Here is a 13,656-nt window from a genome sequence, read left to right as displayed (position 1 = left end):
TAGCGTCCGTTGCTTCCATAGCAACCACGACTCTCTAATACTGCCTGCTTGGATTGGTTGAACATGCAGTGAATCTGAGCATTGTGGTTTCTTATTTGCTAATATAGGGGCGTCTGCTGTTTGAGGAATAAAAACTTACCTATATACTCGACTGAGGATATTTAATGAAGCTAAATTCATATTTAGCCGTCCAAAATAACAATCTACGCCGGGTGGAGGAAGGGTAAGAGACGTTTGACTTGACTGTTTTAAAACTGCCCTGACAAACAAGGTCAGCTCAGTTTACCTGCTTCCTTTAGCCAAACGTATATATAAGTTAGTCTAGCTAGCAGAGGCTAACTATGTTTGTATGTGAAACAAACATAGTCACTGAAGTCACTGAAAGCAAGCTAACTGTCATAATGTGCCTGAAATGTCTGCAGTTGAGCCACAGGTCACTCATGGAAACAAAGGGGGAAGCTGAAAATGTCCAATTCAGTTAGAAAAGTGAGACAAGGAGAAAAGTTGCCCCTGAGATCCAGAGGAACCCAGAGCAAGTAAGCTGGGGTCATCTCCTCCCCAAGGTTATGTTCCCAAACTTCAGATGTGTTTTCCTGATATGCCCAAAACACATCACCTGATAAGACTTTTTTTTTTTTCTCTCTCTCTCTTCGACTTCTCTCTTGTAGGGCATCTCATGATCTCAGGAGGCTTCAGTCCCTGCTTGCCAAAAGCAGCCCCAGACAAGAGGTGAACAGCAACAAATGACGCCACTCTGAGACTACGTGTCTAGACGTTTTGATAACAAAGCGGCTCGTATTTCTTCATATCTGTGTACAGTGTACGTTGTGGTCTGAGACTCCCTGTGTTGCAGGCGGCAGTGTTGAGTCACAGTAAAGCACGCAGCAGTGGGACCAGCAGATCAGGCCCACATCCTCCAAAAGACACCAGCAGACACAGGAGTGAGAGCGACATCAACAGTGAAGTGTCTGAACTGGAAAAATTCAGGTTTTCAATCAACTGTCTGTCATTTTGTTTTACCCTCATCATCTCTGAATCAGAATCCGGTTTATTGCCAAGTAGGTTGTCGCATGTGAGGAATTTGCTTTGGCGTTTTGGTGCACAACAATAAAACATGAAGAAAGATAAAAAGCAAGTGTGACAAGTCTAAACAGATATATTGAAATATATCCAATAAAGAACCCTATAAAATGTAAGTTCTTAGGGACACAAAACTCACTATGAAGCTGTAACAAAGCTCAATTTAAGCCTTTCTCTAAAATAGTAAAGTTTAAATGTCCAAATAATAATCTAAAAGTCAAATCTTTACTTTTATTACCTCCCATAATTCCTCACTAACAATCATCTGGGCTTTCTTTGAGTGGATATAAGTGTGTATATTTTACTGGGACTCTGTTATTTGGGGGGGAATTATATCTGAGTTTTGTTACGGATACAAACAATTCATTTTTCACCTATACTTCGTTCGTAAAGATCAGATCAAGTCAAATCAAGTCTGATCATAAAGCTCATTCAATAGCATCCACTGCTGTATAATTAAATAACATAGAAACAATAGCATGACATTGTAAAAACAAAAGAGCAGTATAGATAACATAAAAATACTATCGCATACAAGGATAAATAAGAACAAGAGAGGTAATCAGAGGGGTGAAAAGAAAAACATGAGACCTTAACAACACTCTCGTTCTCGTTTAAAGAAAACAGATTTAACTTTAGCCTTAAAAGTGTCTGCAGGGGGGAACATGTGATTGAAAATGGTAGATTGTTCTGGAGCTTTGGGGCATCCGCTGTGAATGCACAATCACCTTCCCCCCCCGCAAGCCTCAACTGGGGGCTGAGAAAAGCTTTAAAAAACAAATTATAAACCCTTAAACACAGTCCTAAACTTGATGCCGTCTCTCCTCCTGGTAAAGAGTCAGTTTTCTAGCAGCCACATTCTGCACCAGCTGCAGGCGAGGCACGGATGACAGGCTAAATCCCAAATAAAGAGCATTGCAGTAATCCAGCTGAAAGGGGCATCTTCAGGTCATTAAATAAGAGGTACAGTTTGAGTCTTAGTTGGAAGAAGAATCCTTTCACAGCCGTGTTAAATCATTGTTACATTTTTAAGCTGCTCCGTAGTGTAGAGGAGTGTTAGTGAGGAGAGTATTGATCTCCTACACCCACGATGCAAACTGTATTATAGTGTTTTCTGAGATAAATTAAGGCCTGTCTCACACTCAATAGAGCACAGAAGTTGATGTGTAAGATAAACTGTTTCTTTGAAGGTCAAATAAGTCCAATAAGACCATTTAGCACTCAGTTATAGATTTGTTCATTTTTCAGCATCATGTACAAAGACCAAAGATGTTTCAGCAGCCACCCGCTGCATACACTGTTCTCTGACATCCTCACGTCTTTGGTCAAGAACCGACTCTGCAGGTGAAATATGCTGTAAATACATTCATATTTCTTCTCTTGTCTTACACAAGGCTGACATAACTAACAATATGTACTTCTTGTATAGTGAATGGATTGACCATGCACCAGCTGAGAATGTCCTTAGAGTTCTGATCTGCCTACGATTATTGATCAGAGATCCCCACCATCAGGTACTACATGAAAAAACAACTATCATTTGTAACTTTCACTGTATGAATACTTCCTCTGTGTAAATGCCTCTTTTAACTGCTTCCTTTTAGAAAATCCTGCATCAACTCCAAGGTGTCAATTTACTAGCCAGGGTAAATGCTTTCTAAGATTTCCTCACATGCCTTAACAGGCTTTGTTCAGTGATTTTTTCCACGTCATCCTCACCGCTGCTCTGTTGCTCTCTCAGTATCTGGAGTCTGTCACTGCCATGTATATATCTCGTGGTGAGCAGGCGTTTGCGGTGCAGAAGCTGGTCACGATGACCTGTGAGTAAACTGATGACAATGTCATGAAACTGTTGATACGAGCCCCGAGTACGTCCTCCTCAGCGCTGTGTTTGCTGATTGCTCTGCAGACGTGTTTCAGAAGCTGTCTGCCGGTGAGAATCAGAGGGTCTGGGTCACCGAGAGCGGCGCTCACAGGGTGAGTGAGAGGCTGTGATAAGGTTATCTGTGATTATGTGGTATTCAAATCATGTCTGAGCTGAACGTAAAGCCAGATCACTCGCTCACTACATTTTTATTTGATTTTAAATGGAGAATATTTTTGTTTTTCTCCTGTATAGTTTTTGTATTCCGTTTCAACTAGTGTTTGTTTTATCACTTGTTTTTGCCGCTGACAGGCTCAGACTGTTATTCAAAGTGTCTGACAGCATGGAGCGGATCCCTACAGTGACACACCTTTTTCTTTAAGAAGAAACAGCAGCTCGCTAAAGCAACTAGACTCCATTTGCAGAAACACTGTGATCACTGAAACAGTGGCTAGATGAACTAAGACAGTTTAGACAAGTTTTAGTCAAGTTTGTGTGTTTTACAAAGATAGAATCCCACCTCTGCAAATGGAGGCTGGTGGATTTGGTGTCCTGACTTTCCAACGTTAATGAAATTACACAAGAAATTTGTGAGCTTTTCTTCATTCATGACCACTAACAGGCGGAAATGTGAAATTCTAACTGATAGATTGTGATTAAATCCATCCCAAACATTGGATTCTACTGAGGATACACCTTTCACGTAAGTTCTGCTGTAGCTGTTATCGTTGCTAGGAACAGCCAGATTGTCAGTTGTGTTGCTGGTGTGGTTGATAATAAACTGTGCAGCTTCCAGTGTGTGAATGTTTGCAAATGATTACCCAGTCTTCAAATTTCTGACAATATTAGGTTACACTTTTCTTGTAGCATGATGGTCTCTGCTCTCAGTTTATTATTAAAAAAATCTTCATCACTTATTGAGCTTTGTGGAAAAGATTCTGGTCTCTATTGAAATAAACTATTTATAGACTCTGGTGAAGCTCCTCTCCACCACAGATAGCAGTGTCCTGCTGGGAGCCCTGCTGGCGCTCAACACTTTGGCTGAGAGGTAAGCAAATACTTCATCTAGTGCATTAACTACATTTAGGATTTCATCCGTTGCAAGATTTTTTTTTTTCCTCCTCTGCAGCCCAGAATGCAAGGAGCAGATTGGAGAGCTGCCTATAGTGGAGAACCTGCTCACGATACTGCAGGAATACGACCTCCTGTCAAAGAGGTTAGAAAACACTTTGTTGATGAGTTTGTAACTGTCAGACAACATGTTGTGTCTAAGATGGGGCACAAACTATTGCATCTCGTCTTAGCTTATCTCATCTCTTGTTATATTGTTTTATCTCCTATAAGAACACAGACAGATTTTAACAAATGAATTATCAGCAAACACAGTAAAAACATGGAAAGAAGCAAGGCCGGACTGAACCTGATGTTTTCCCTCCAGACTGAGTGCGGAGCTGCTGAGGCTCCTGTCCCCGGTGTGGCAGGTGAGGGAGCAGGTGAGGGAGCTGGAGGGTCTCCCGGTGCTGCTCAGCCTGCTGTACGGGCAGCACCTGAAGCTGCTGTGGAGCGTCGCCTGGGTCCTGGTCCAGCTCTGTGAGGACCCCGACACCAGGACGGAGATCAGGAGCTGGGGCGGGGTGCAGCAGCTTCTCCGGCTGCTCAACAGGTTTGTGAGACAGAAGAATTAAAGCTTATATAATGTCTATATCAAATCATATAAATGCTATTGTATTATTTACAATATTAGTAGAACTGGGCAATAAATCAGTATTAATGATGTGATCTTGTATTTGAGATGTTATGTCACATGTGTTGTCCTTTCCTAGTTTTAAAGGCTGCATCACAGTACAAGGACGTTATTTTGTGTTAATACTCTGTGACATCTCTGTCTTACAGACATCCTTACAATATGTTGGAATATCTTATAATATTTCTTGAAGACATTTCACGTCTCTTCAGGTCTGACGAAGCCTCTTATGGGTGAAACCTCTTCAAGAAACTGAAACAAGTCCAGCTGACTTCGATGCAGCACTTAGAATAACTATGACCTGAATGACTGTAATTGGTTGGAATGGATGGCAAGAGCAAGTATCTTGAAGGTTCTCAAAGTGCTTTTGAGGAGATTTTTAAAAAATCTAATATTGTGTGACTCGATGTAGTCAAAGGTACAGCAGCCTCTCTGTTCACTGACTTATCTTTCAACCAAAACCTTTTACTTTTGTTAACGTTATCCACCTGTATTCACTGTTTGAAGCTACAGCAGGTACTTTTATGTCCACATTGAAATGATTTAAAGAGCCACTAAAAAAACGAAGAGCTTAACCCATAAAAAAGTCAGCACACCTCTCAGTCTTCCAACTTTATGGATGTAAAACACTACATCGCTGAAGTATCTTAGAGAATTTGTGAAGTGAGAAGATTCATGCTGCCCTGATACATCAAAATGTACTATGATGTATCAGCAGGATGTTGATTAGTAGGTGAGCTTCATGAGCTTTCTGGCATTTTTTCTCGTCTGAAACACATTCAGATTTACCTCCCAACATTTTTACACCTGAGTCACCTGAGTCCAAAACAAATGATGGAAAAGTGCTGCTGTTTTTATTTAATCCATTTATTTATTAGTTTATTTGTCCGGGATAATGCAGGAACCATTTTACTAAACTACATTACATGCAAAGATGTGTTGCATGTAGGATTTCTGGTTAGGTTTTTCGGATTATGGTTAATTTGAGCACATAATAAACAGTTTAAGAATGTACTTAAAGGAGTTTGATATATACAAAATAACTCTCACAGTGACAGGCAGTATGTGTCTGACCGCTCGTCCATCGAGACGCTCTCCAGCGCCAACGCAGCCGGCCGTATCCAAAGACAGCACATCAGGGAGGAGCTGAGCCGGCAGGAGGAGGTGGACAACACGATGGCCCTGCAGTCAGGTCAGAGACCAAACAAATTATCACATGCCTCATGAAATAATGTGTTTTTTTTCTGCAGGGTCTCTTGAGATTTAGAAATCATCCAGTAAGAATCTGAGTAATGTAAGATGGTGATACAGGCCAGTAAAGTTTTACTAGTGTTGTACACTGTGTGGTGAATTCCACCCCCAGTCGAGTCTTATCAGGTAGAGAGAATGTAAACAGTTTATTCCTGCCACTGAAAAAATCCAGACCACTTAGAGACAGATATACTGTCTCTATAATTCTGGAGGAAGTAGTGAATGTTCTGTTTGTTTCTAGTTTGTAGAAAAAGACATAAACTAATTTGACATAAGAAAAAATAAAAAACATGTTTTTTTTTTTTGTTAGAGCTGCAGAGGAACTTTGAATTCAACAGTTTAAAGTCATCACTGTTTCCAGTGTTGGTTCTGTCTGGCGTTTGGGGAGTGGCTTGTTAGCGTTCACAGCTGTTCATTGGGATGTCTGAGACAGATCAGATTGCATGTACGACTTCTCTTCTCTTTAATCCATTTTCCAGCCTGCTGTACAGTGCTGACTGAACTCAGTCTAGATGACACATCTTCTCACCACATTGTGCAGGTAAAGAAAAGTCTTTAGTCATCGAGCAGGACAACTTCGTATCCAATCTACATACATAAAACATTCGAAAATGCATTAATTGAATGAATCTTTTCTCAGGAGAATGGGGTCTATATAATCACAAAGTTGATTTTACCCAAAAACTCTGGACCAAAGGTCACATCCTTACAGGTATATGACTTCATATGAGTATTAAATGACATTATAATGTAAATGAAGATAGTTTATATCTGATGTATCTACCAGGAAGTGACATAGTTATAAATGTGTTTGTTTATTGGCAGTGCTATGCATTTCGGACCCTCCGGTTTCTCTTTAGCATGGAAAGAAACAGACATCTGTTTAAGAGGTGATGTTACACAGCGTATATACACACACACATTTAAATATTTATCCTAGAGAGACACATATGTAACTTCAACTTCATCTCATGCATAAACTGTTTCAGTGTGGCTACTGTTGGATCTGTTGTGGAAAATCTCTCTGAATGTTCTCCAGAGCTGTTATGTAATCTTTGATCCGTTTCAGACTCTTTCCCACGGACCTTTTTGAGTTGTTTATTGATGTTGGACATTATGTACGGGACCTCAGGGCCTACGAGGGACTGCAAACCAAAGTTTCGCACTACACTGTAAGAGAACAGCTTCTAAATGGATCCATCTGTTCATTCAGCTGGTTTCGGGCCGCGAAATTAAAATAAATATTAATAAACAAGATAAAACTGACAGGGAGAGTTATTTTCTGTGAAAAAATTGATGGGGTGTTGTGTTTTTTGTAACGCAGGAAGAAGAACTTGACAGTCTAAGAGAGAGCATCGAGGCTGTGGACCAGAACCGACCTCCCCTTAAAGTCATCAACGGTTACTCAATACTGGACCATCTGGGCACCGGGGCCTTTGGAAGCGTCTTTAAGGTAAAAAAAAAAGTGTGGAATTGGGTTGGATCAATTTTGTTTCTTAGTGACTTCATGCTTCAGGTAGCTCACATGAAGTGTTATTGGTTCCAACAAATATACTCGATGACAGGTGCGAAAGCAGAGTGGCCAGAACCTCCTGGCCCTGAAGGAGGTGAACCTCCACAACCCGGCATTCGGCAAAGACAAGAAGTCCAGAGACAGTAATGTGGAGAAAATCATCTCAGAGCTCACAATCATCAAAGAACAGGCAGAGTTTCGTTTTTAATCACTGACAGTCGATTTATAATCTGTCTGATCTAGAGCAGCTGTTTTTTGCGTTGTTTATGTGTTGATTTGTTCTTCCTCTCAAGATGACACATCCAAACGTTGTGAAATATTACAAGACATTTTTGGAAGGTGAGGATAATTATTTACACTGGTCCCTTTCGCCCCTGGGGAGACATATAACAAAAATTCAAAGCTGAATCTCACTGTTCATTTCAGGAGACAGACTGTACATCGTGATGGAGCTGATCGAGGGAGTCCCGCTGGCTGAACATTTCAGCTCTCTGAAGGAGAAGCAGCAGCAGTTCACAGAGGACAGAATCTGGAATATTTTCATACAAGTAACAACTTAATTCTAATCTCTTTTATAGTTATATAAAAAATGTGGGAAACTATTGCAGCAGGAGATTATTTCCCAAAGGATCAGTGTGTTCTGAGGAATTTCTGTCTGGTCCATTTCTGTGCTCACTGCCAATAACCTAAAATATCAATGTACATTATTTCCACATTTTGGCTCAATGAAAACATCTTAGTCCCTCTGAAGTTTTAACTTAATTTATAATGTATAATGTTTATCCTGCCCCTCAGATGTGTCTGGCGCTGCGGTACCTGCACAAGGAGAAGAGAATAGTCCACCGCGACCTCTCTCCTAACAACATCATGCTGGGTGAAAAGGACAACGTCACAATCAGTGAGTTGTAGCCTAAAAAGTTTAAACACACCACGCCATCTCCATCCACATCACCCTCCCTGTCCACCAGTGTAATTATAAAAGCTGAACCTGTGTCTGTCTTTGTCTTGAAGCTGACTTCGGCCTCGCTAAGCAGAAACAGGAGAACAGCAAGCTGACGTCAGTGGTCGGCACCATCCTTTACTCCTGGTGAGGAGTTTTCATAAGGACGACTTATCTGTTGGAAAGTAGTTCTTTAACTTTATTTGCCATCCATGTTATTAGGAGAAAGATATCCTAAAGTTTGGGAGGTGTGTGTGTGTGTGTGTGTTAGTCCAGAGGTGGTGAAGAACGAGCCGTATGGAGAGAAAGCTGATGTCTGGGCTTTGGGCTGCATCCTCTACCAGATGGCTGCTTTACAGCCTCCTTTCTATAGCAGCAACATGTTGTCGCTGGCAAGCAAGGTTACATACAACACACACGCACACACACGGACAAACACGCGGTGGACTAAAAATAGTTTTCTCTCTGCCATCTGTTATTGTTCTTGTGTCTAATTCTGTTCTGGTAGATTGTCGAGGCCACGTACGAGCCAATTGAAGAAGGAGCTTTCTCAGAGAGAGTCACAGACATGATCAGATGGTGAGACTTTTCTGTACAATTGATTGGTTTTCATTGTATTTAATATAAAAGTCACTCACATAAAGTATTCTCTTCTGTCACGTGACGTCCCGTCAGGTGTTTGAGTCCAGATGCAGACCAGCGGCCCGACATTGTGGCCGTCAGCTCCAGGATCTCCGACCTCATGATGAGGCTGATGGACGGCCTCTACGCTTCCCAGAATGCACTGGAGAGAAGAGCAGAGAGGGACAGGAAACGAGCACAGAAGTACTTCCTGGAAAGACACGAATGCAAATGTCTCTCAGACCTGCCTCAGGTTAAATGGATGTAGAGAATTTAAAGAACATACTTGGACACTATTTAGATAATATTTATTGTTGTAATAACTTGATGTTCTGTTTTTTTTAGGAAAAATCCTCATTAAATGCTGAATGTCTGACTCCACGCTCCTCTGAAGCCTCCAGTTCAAACCACAGCGGGCAGAATATCAGTCAAGGTACAAATTTAAGAGACTGGGAAAGAGCTTAAACCAAAAAGATTACATGTTGTAAATCGTTTTAAATGTTACTGTGTTTTTAGATGAGGCCTCAGATGTTGATGTTGAAACTTGTGATACCAAAATCGACACCTCGGCTATTACAGGAAACCACTACGGTGAGTCAGCAAGCTGGTTTTCAATGATAAATACTTTTTCCTTTGTCAACAAGAAGGGGGCAGTCTGGGATTTGAACTGGCAGTCTTTCTTTTTTATCTCTTGTTATTTTTTATGTTCTAAGGTCTAAAGTCCAGTCCCTGTGTGACACCTGACCAAATGATATCTGGGTGAGTTAAAACTTTCATATTATCATCAGTATTAATGTTTAATGAAACGAGCAGTTATGTGCAAAGAGAGGCAGACGTTTGTAGATGCACAAACACCCAGACACAGCTCGACAAATTCAATTTGTTCACATCTGACACAGTTTATTGACCCGCGTTTTCATTCTGTCTTGTCTCTCAGTGGGGATCACACTGCTGCAAAGATTAAACCAAGACCAGGTGCCGTCTCAACCACATGGAAATGCTTAACATTCATCGTTGACTCATAAAGAATATATAGTTATATGGTTTTGCTGTCGCTGAAGGTTCAGCGGGGCTCTGTGTCTCCCAGAAGAAGGTTCGGCTGATCGATGATCCCATTCAGAGGCTCCTCGTGCAGCTGCACAAGATTATTTACATCACTCAAGTACAGTAATACAACAACTATTGTTCGATCCTCTCAAAGTTCAGTTTAATTCAGCTGAACACGTCTCATCAAATCCAAACCGAGTTATTCTGAGGGTTTCAGGGGCACAGCAGTGATTAAAGAGGTCTTTTTTTCATGTCCAGCTTCCACCACATCACAACACCAAACGACGGGTCGTCGAAAGATTTAAGAAGTCTCTGTTCCACTGTGGGAGCGATCCATACAACCTGAAGCTGGAGCTCAGCAAGGTTTGTACATTCTCTTATGTAAGTTGAGCTTGTTTTGTCTGACCAACGTTCCAATAAGGGGCGAAACCTCACAAGTGGGAAGCTGGAACAAAGAAACATTTGGCATAAACAAGTTATTTTTCTTTTGATTTTGATCAATTAATGGGCTAATCGCTTTAGCTCCAAACTATACTTAAATTAAGAGACGCGGTCACAAATTAAGTTAAACTTTTTAGCATTGTAATTCTGATGTAATTAAAATCCATGTTTGTGTTAGTAGAATAACAGTATTTTTGTTTCAGCCAGGGAATATCATCTTTTCTCTATTCCCTTTCCTCCTTTAGTTATTCATTATGATATAAACCGTACAATCCCACTGCTGTCATGTTATTTTGAAATACTTTGTGAGATTTATTATTTATTTTTTTGTAAGTCAACAGGAGGTCAAAGGAAAATATTAGAGTCTCATTTATAATTTTTTTATTACACCCATTAACTTTTGTACCGTCCCAAAGCAAAATGAGAATCTGCTTCGTGTTTGGCTGCAGCTCCTCCAGGCTTCTCCAGAGCTGATGGAGTCAGGTTTGACCAGTTCAGACTGGTTTCCCCTGATCCACCACTTCACAGGAGACCACAATGCCGCTGACAGTACAGGTAAGAGTCACTGTCACCGCTGCCTCACCTTGTATGTCAGGTGCAAAACACAACACAACACAAAATACTCGCGTAAAAAAAAAATCAAAGAATCTGGCCTGTAGTGATATACTGTATATCAAGGTTTTCATCAAGCTGATTTTGGCCTTATATGTTTCAAATTCACTGCTTTATGTTTAGATTTTAATGTCATGAATGTGCATCTGATTTTCTGCTTCTAACAGGTGAAGGGAACCTCAAAGATGGAGTCACCTATCAGCAGATGCAGGTCAGTCATCAGAATTTATGCCGTTAAATGTTCATTATTATACATCTGTCTAACACAGTAAAAGCTTTTTGATTTATATTTATTGATTACCGTCACACTGATTCAGTTTCTAGCTGAGAGTTAGATGACAAGATCGATACTGCTCTCAGAAATTAAAAGTCTTGTTATCAAACAATTACTTTCAACCATTTCTGTCATATTTACCAACTGTTTAAACTCTCTGGACATGTTTCAGGTGAGTGTCAGGTTTGTTTTCCTCCTGCTGGATCTCGTGTCTCATTTTTAATTTCCATGTCAAGTCATATTGGACATCTGTCTGATGCCAGTGAAGTGATTTCCTGCTCAAATGTTCCTTTTCAGGGGATCATAGAGGAGCTGCTGGAGGAGAGCAGCTACTACGAGGAAACACACAGCAGGTGATGATGGACAACTCAAATTCAGTCGTTATTCATCATTGAACAGATGATTTGTCATCACAAAGATGAGTTTTGTACGGTAAAATGATAGTGTTTTATTTTAAGTGCAGTCAGTTTATTTGAGTTCTTACGTCACTGTTTCTTCTGAATAAAGAGCAAAATTGAAAACGACTCGCTGTAGTTTTAATCTTCTGTGTGTTTTGTGTTCGTTTTCAAGGATCTCAGAGAAAAGAAATGACCAAGACAACAAGTGACCGTCGTCCAACGTTTGCATCAATCTGAGGTCACAAAAACACTGTATGTACACAAGTGATGTAATTATTTTAATTTGAATCCATCATTTATACATAATTTATAATTTTATTTAAAACAATGGAAAGCTTGTTTGTATTTAAGCTGCTGACATCTTAGCTGAGTTAATGTTGTGATAAGGCTGCTGTCACATGTTACCAAAGCTGATATGTTAATGTCACCACAGTAATGATTAGTCTGGTGATTATTTTCTTAATCAATGGATTAAATGTTATGTCCATAAAATGCCAGAAAACAGTGAAATATGCTCCTGACCATCTTGTTCAACCAACAATCCACAATTTGAATTTAAGATTTTAAATGTGATGTCAGAAAGCAGGAAATCCTCAAAAACGTCAAACTCGAATTGTGGAATATTTTGGAATTGTATTTACTTATTTTACTGGAGATTGATTAGCGATAAACTGACTAATCAATGCAGCTCCACTCCACACATCTCATCGGTTCTCAGGCACTGATTATTCAGACGAACTCGGTGTGACTGTGTGGGTCTCCAAAGATAATTTTATATGTGTACTAGAGCTTCAATCGATTAATTTGTTATCAAATTATTCAGCAACTATTTTGATAAATGATTAATTGAGTCATTTATAAAGAGAAATAAAAGTAAACATTCATACTTTGATTGACATGTTTAAACCAAAACACTTATCAAATCAAAAAATGAAAATAATCTAGTTGGAGCTCTTAAACTCTATTGTGTATACATGTGCTTGTAATGAAGCTTATTTATGTTTGTTTCTGTCGGTTTAGACCGTGAGAAGCTTCTCAGATCACAGTGAACCGGCCTGTAACAACTGACTTAACCTCGACGCTATCAAAGCTTTTTATCTTCTGTCTGCTGGGTTCAGCTCGTGTGAAGCTCTCAGTTTTGTTATTTCAGGTTTGTCTGCATTTAGCACTTTAACTTCTCAGGATCAGACTCAGCAGTTTGACTGTTTTAACTCCTCGCTGCGGGACGGCGTATCACAGCGTGTGTTTCAAATGGCTGCGGGCCAAAATGTCCTCATTCTGTTGACTTTCAGAGAGCTGATAAGAAACCAAACCTTCACCTTGGTTCAGAATCACGTTGCAGTTGTCTGACTGCAGCTGTTGGCGGACCGTTTTTTTAAAATCTGTTCCACTCTCGCTGTACTTTAACTATATGTTGACATGCACTTTGTAAGTATATTCACTGTACATTTTCATTGAGGAGGGCAGCTGAAGGGCTCTGTATGCACTTTGATCCAAAAGGGTTTAGACAGTATCACCTGTATAAGGAATGTATGATGATGCAGTAACTCACAGATTAAACGATATTTAATGCAGTTGTGATCATTTCTCATGTTTCCTATACATAAAATAAATATTCTGTTTTGTTTTTCTGATTTTGGCAAATTGAATTATTAAATATGTGACAGCCATTAAGACGGTACTATTATAATTAGCTCCTAATTCTATAAATATGGACTTTATTCACCAGGTTTTTTTTGTTTTTTTTTAACTTTGACTATAATCTCTGCTGCAGTGCAATTCCTTACAGGAACCACAGGGGGCAGTAGGACCCTGCTTTTTGAGAGAAGACCAGCTGACCTCAAACAACCTCACAGCGCTTCAACATGAAA

At 40.0% G+C, this 13,656-nt stretch overlaps 1 protein-coding gene across 3 annotated transcripts; it reads left to right on the top strand.

The window, feature by feature from the left end:
- Positions 1-3: 3 nt before the first annotated feature.
- On the top strand, positions 4-13,359 carry nek10 (NIMA-related kinase 10). 3 transcript variants are annotated; one of them, XM_037072930.1, is made up of 37 exons: positions 4-223; positions 423-536; positions 669-729; positions 854-987; positions 2,329-2,424; positions 2,510-2,594; positions 2,685-2,726; positions 2,822-2,900; positions 2,990-3,057; positions 3,913-3,992; positions 4,074-4,160; positions 4,383-4,607; positions 5,741-5,880; positions 6,419-6,480; positions 6,580-6,651; positions 6,765-6,829; positions 7,009-7,111; positions 7,264-7,392; positions 7,505-7,642; positions 7,746-7,791; positions 7,879-8,000; positions 8,248-8,350; positions 8,464-8,539; positions 8,664-8,793; positions 8,901-8,971; positions 9,068-9,266; positions 9,359-9,446; positions 9,530-9,604; positions 9,727-9,772; positions 9,951-9,988; positions 10,075-10,175; positions 10,319-10,423; positions 10,951-11,056; positions 11,281-11,324; positions 11,685-11,740; positions 11,958-12,037; positions 12,806-13,359. In XM_037072930.1, exons 2-36 carry the CDS (start codon positions 466-468, stop codon positions 11,992-11,994), a joined length of 3,180 nt encoding a protein of 1,059 aa, XP_036928825.1. In that variant the 5' UTR covers positions 4-223; positions 423-465; the 3' UTR covers positions 11,995-12,037; positions 12,806-13,359. The 3 variants fall into 3 exon arrangements, with proteins under 3 accessions (XP_036928825.1, XP_036928826.1, XP_036928824.1); XM_037072931.1 differs by having other exon boundaries at positions 3,925-3,992; positions 11,958-13,359; XM_037072929.1 differs by having other exon boundaries at positions 11,958-13,359.
- Positions 13,360-13,656: the final 297 nt, after the last annotated feature.

Source organism: Acanthopagrus latus, chromosome 17 (genome assembly GCF_904848185.1).
Source record: "Acanthopagrus latus isolate v.2019 chromosome 17, fAcaLat1.1, whole genome shotgun sequence".
Classification (NCBI taxonomy): domain Eukaryota; kingdom Metazoa; phylum Chordata; class Actinopteri; order Spariformes; family Sparidae; genus Acanthopagrus; species Acanthopagrus latus.
This window is presented reverse-complemented; position numbering and strand designations above follow the sequence as displayed.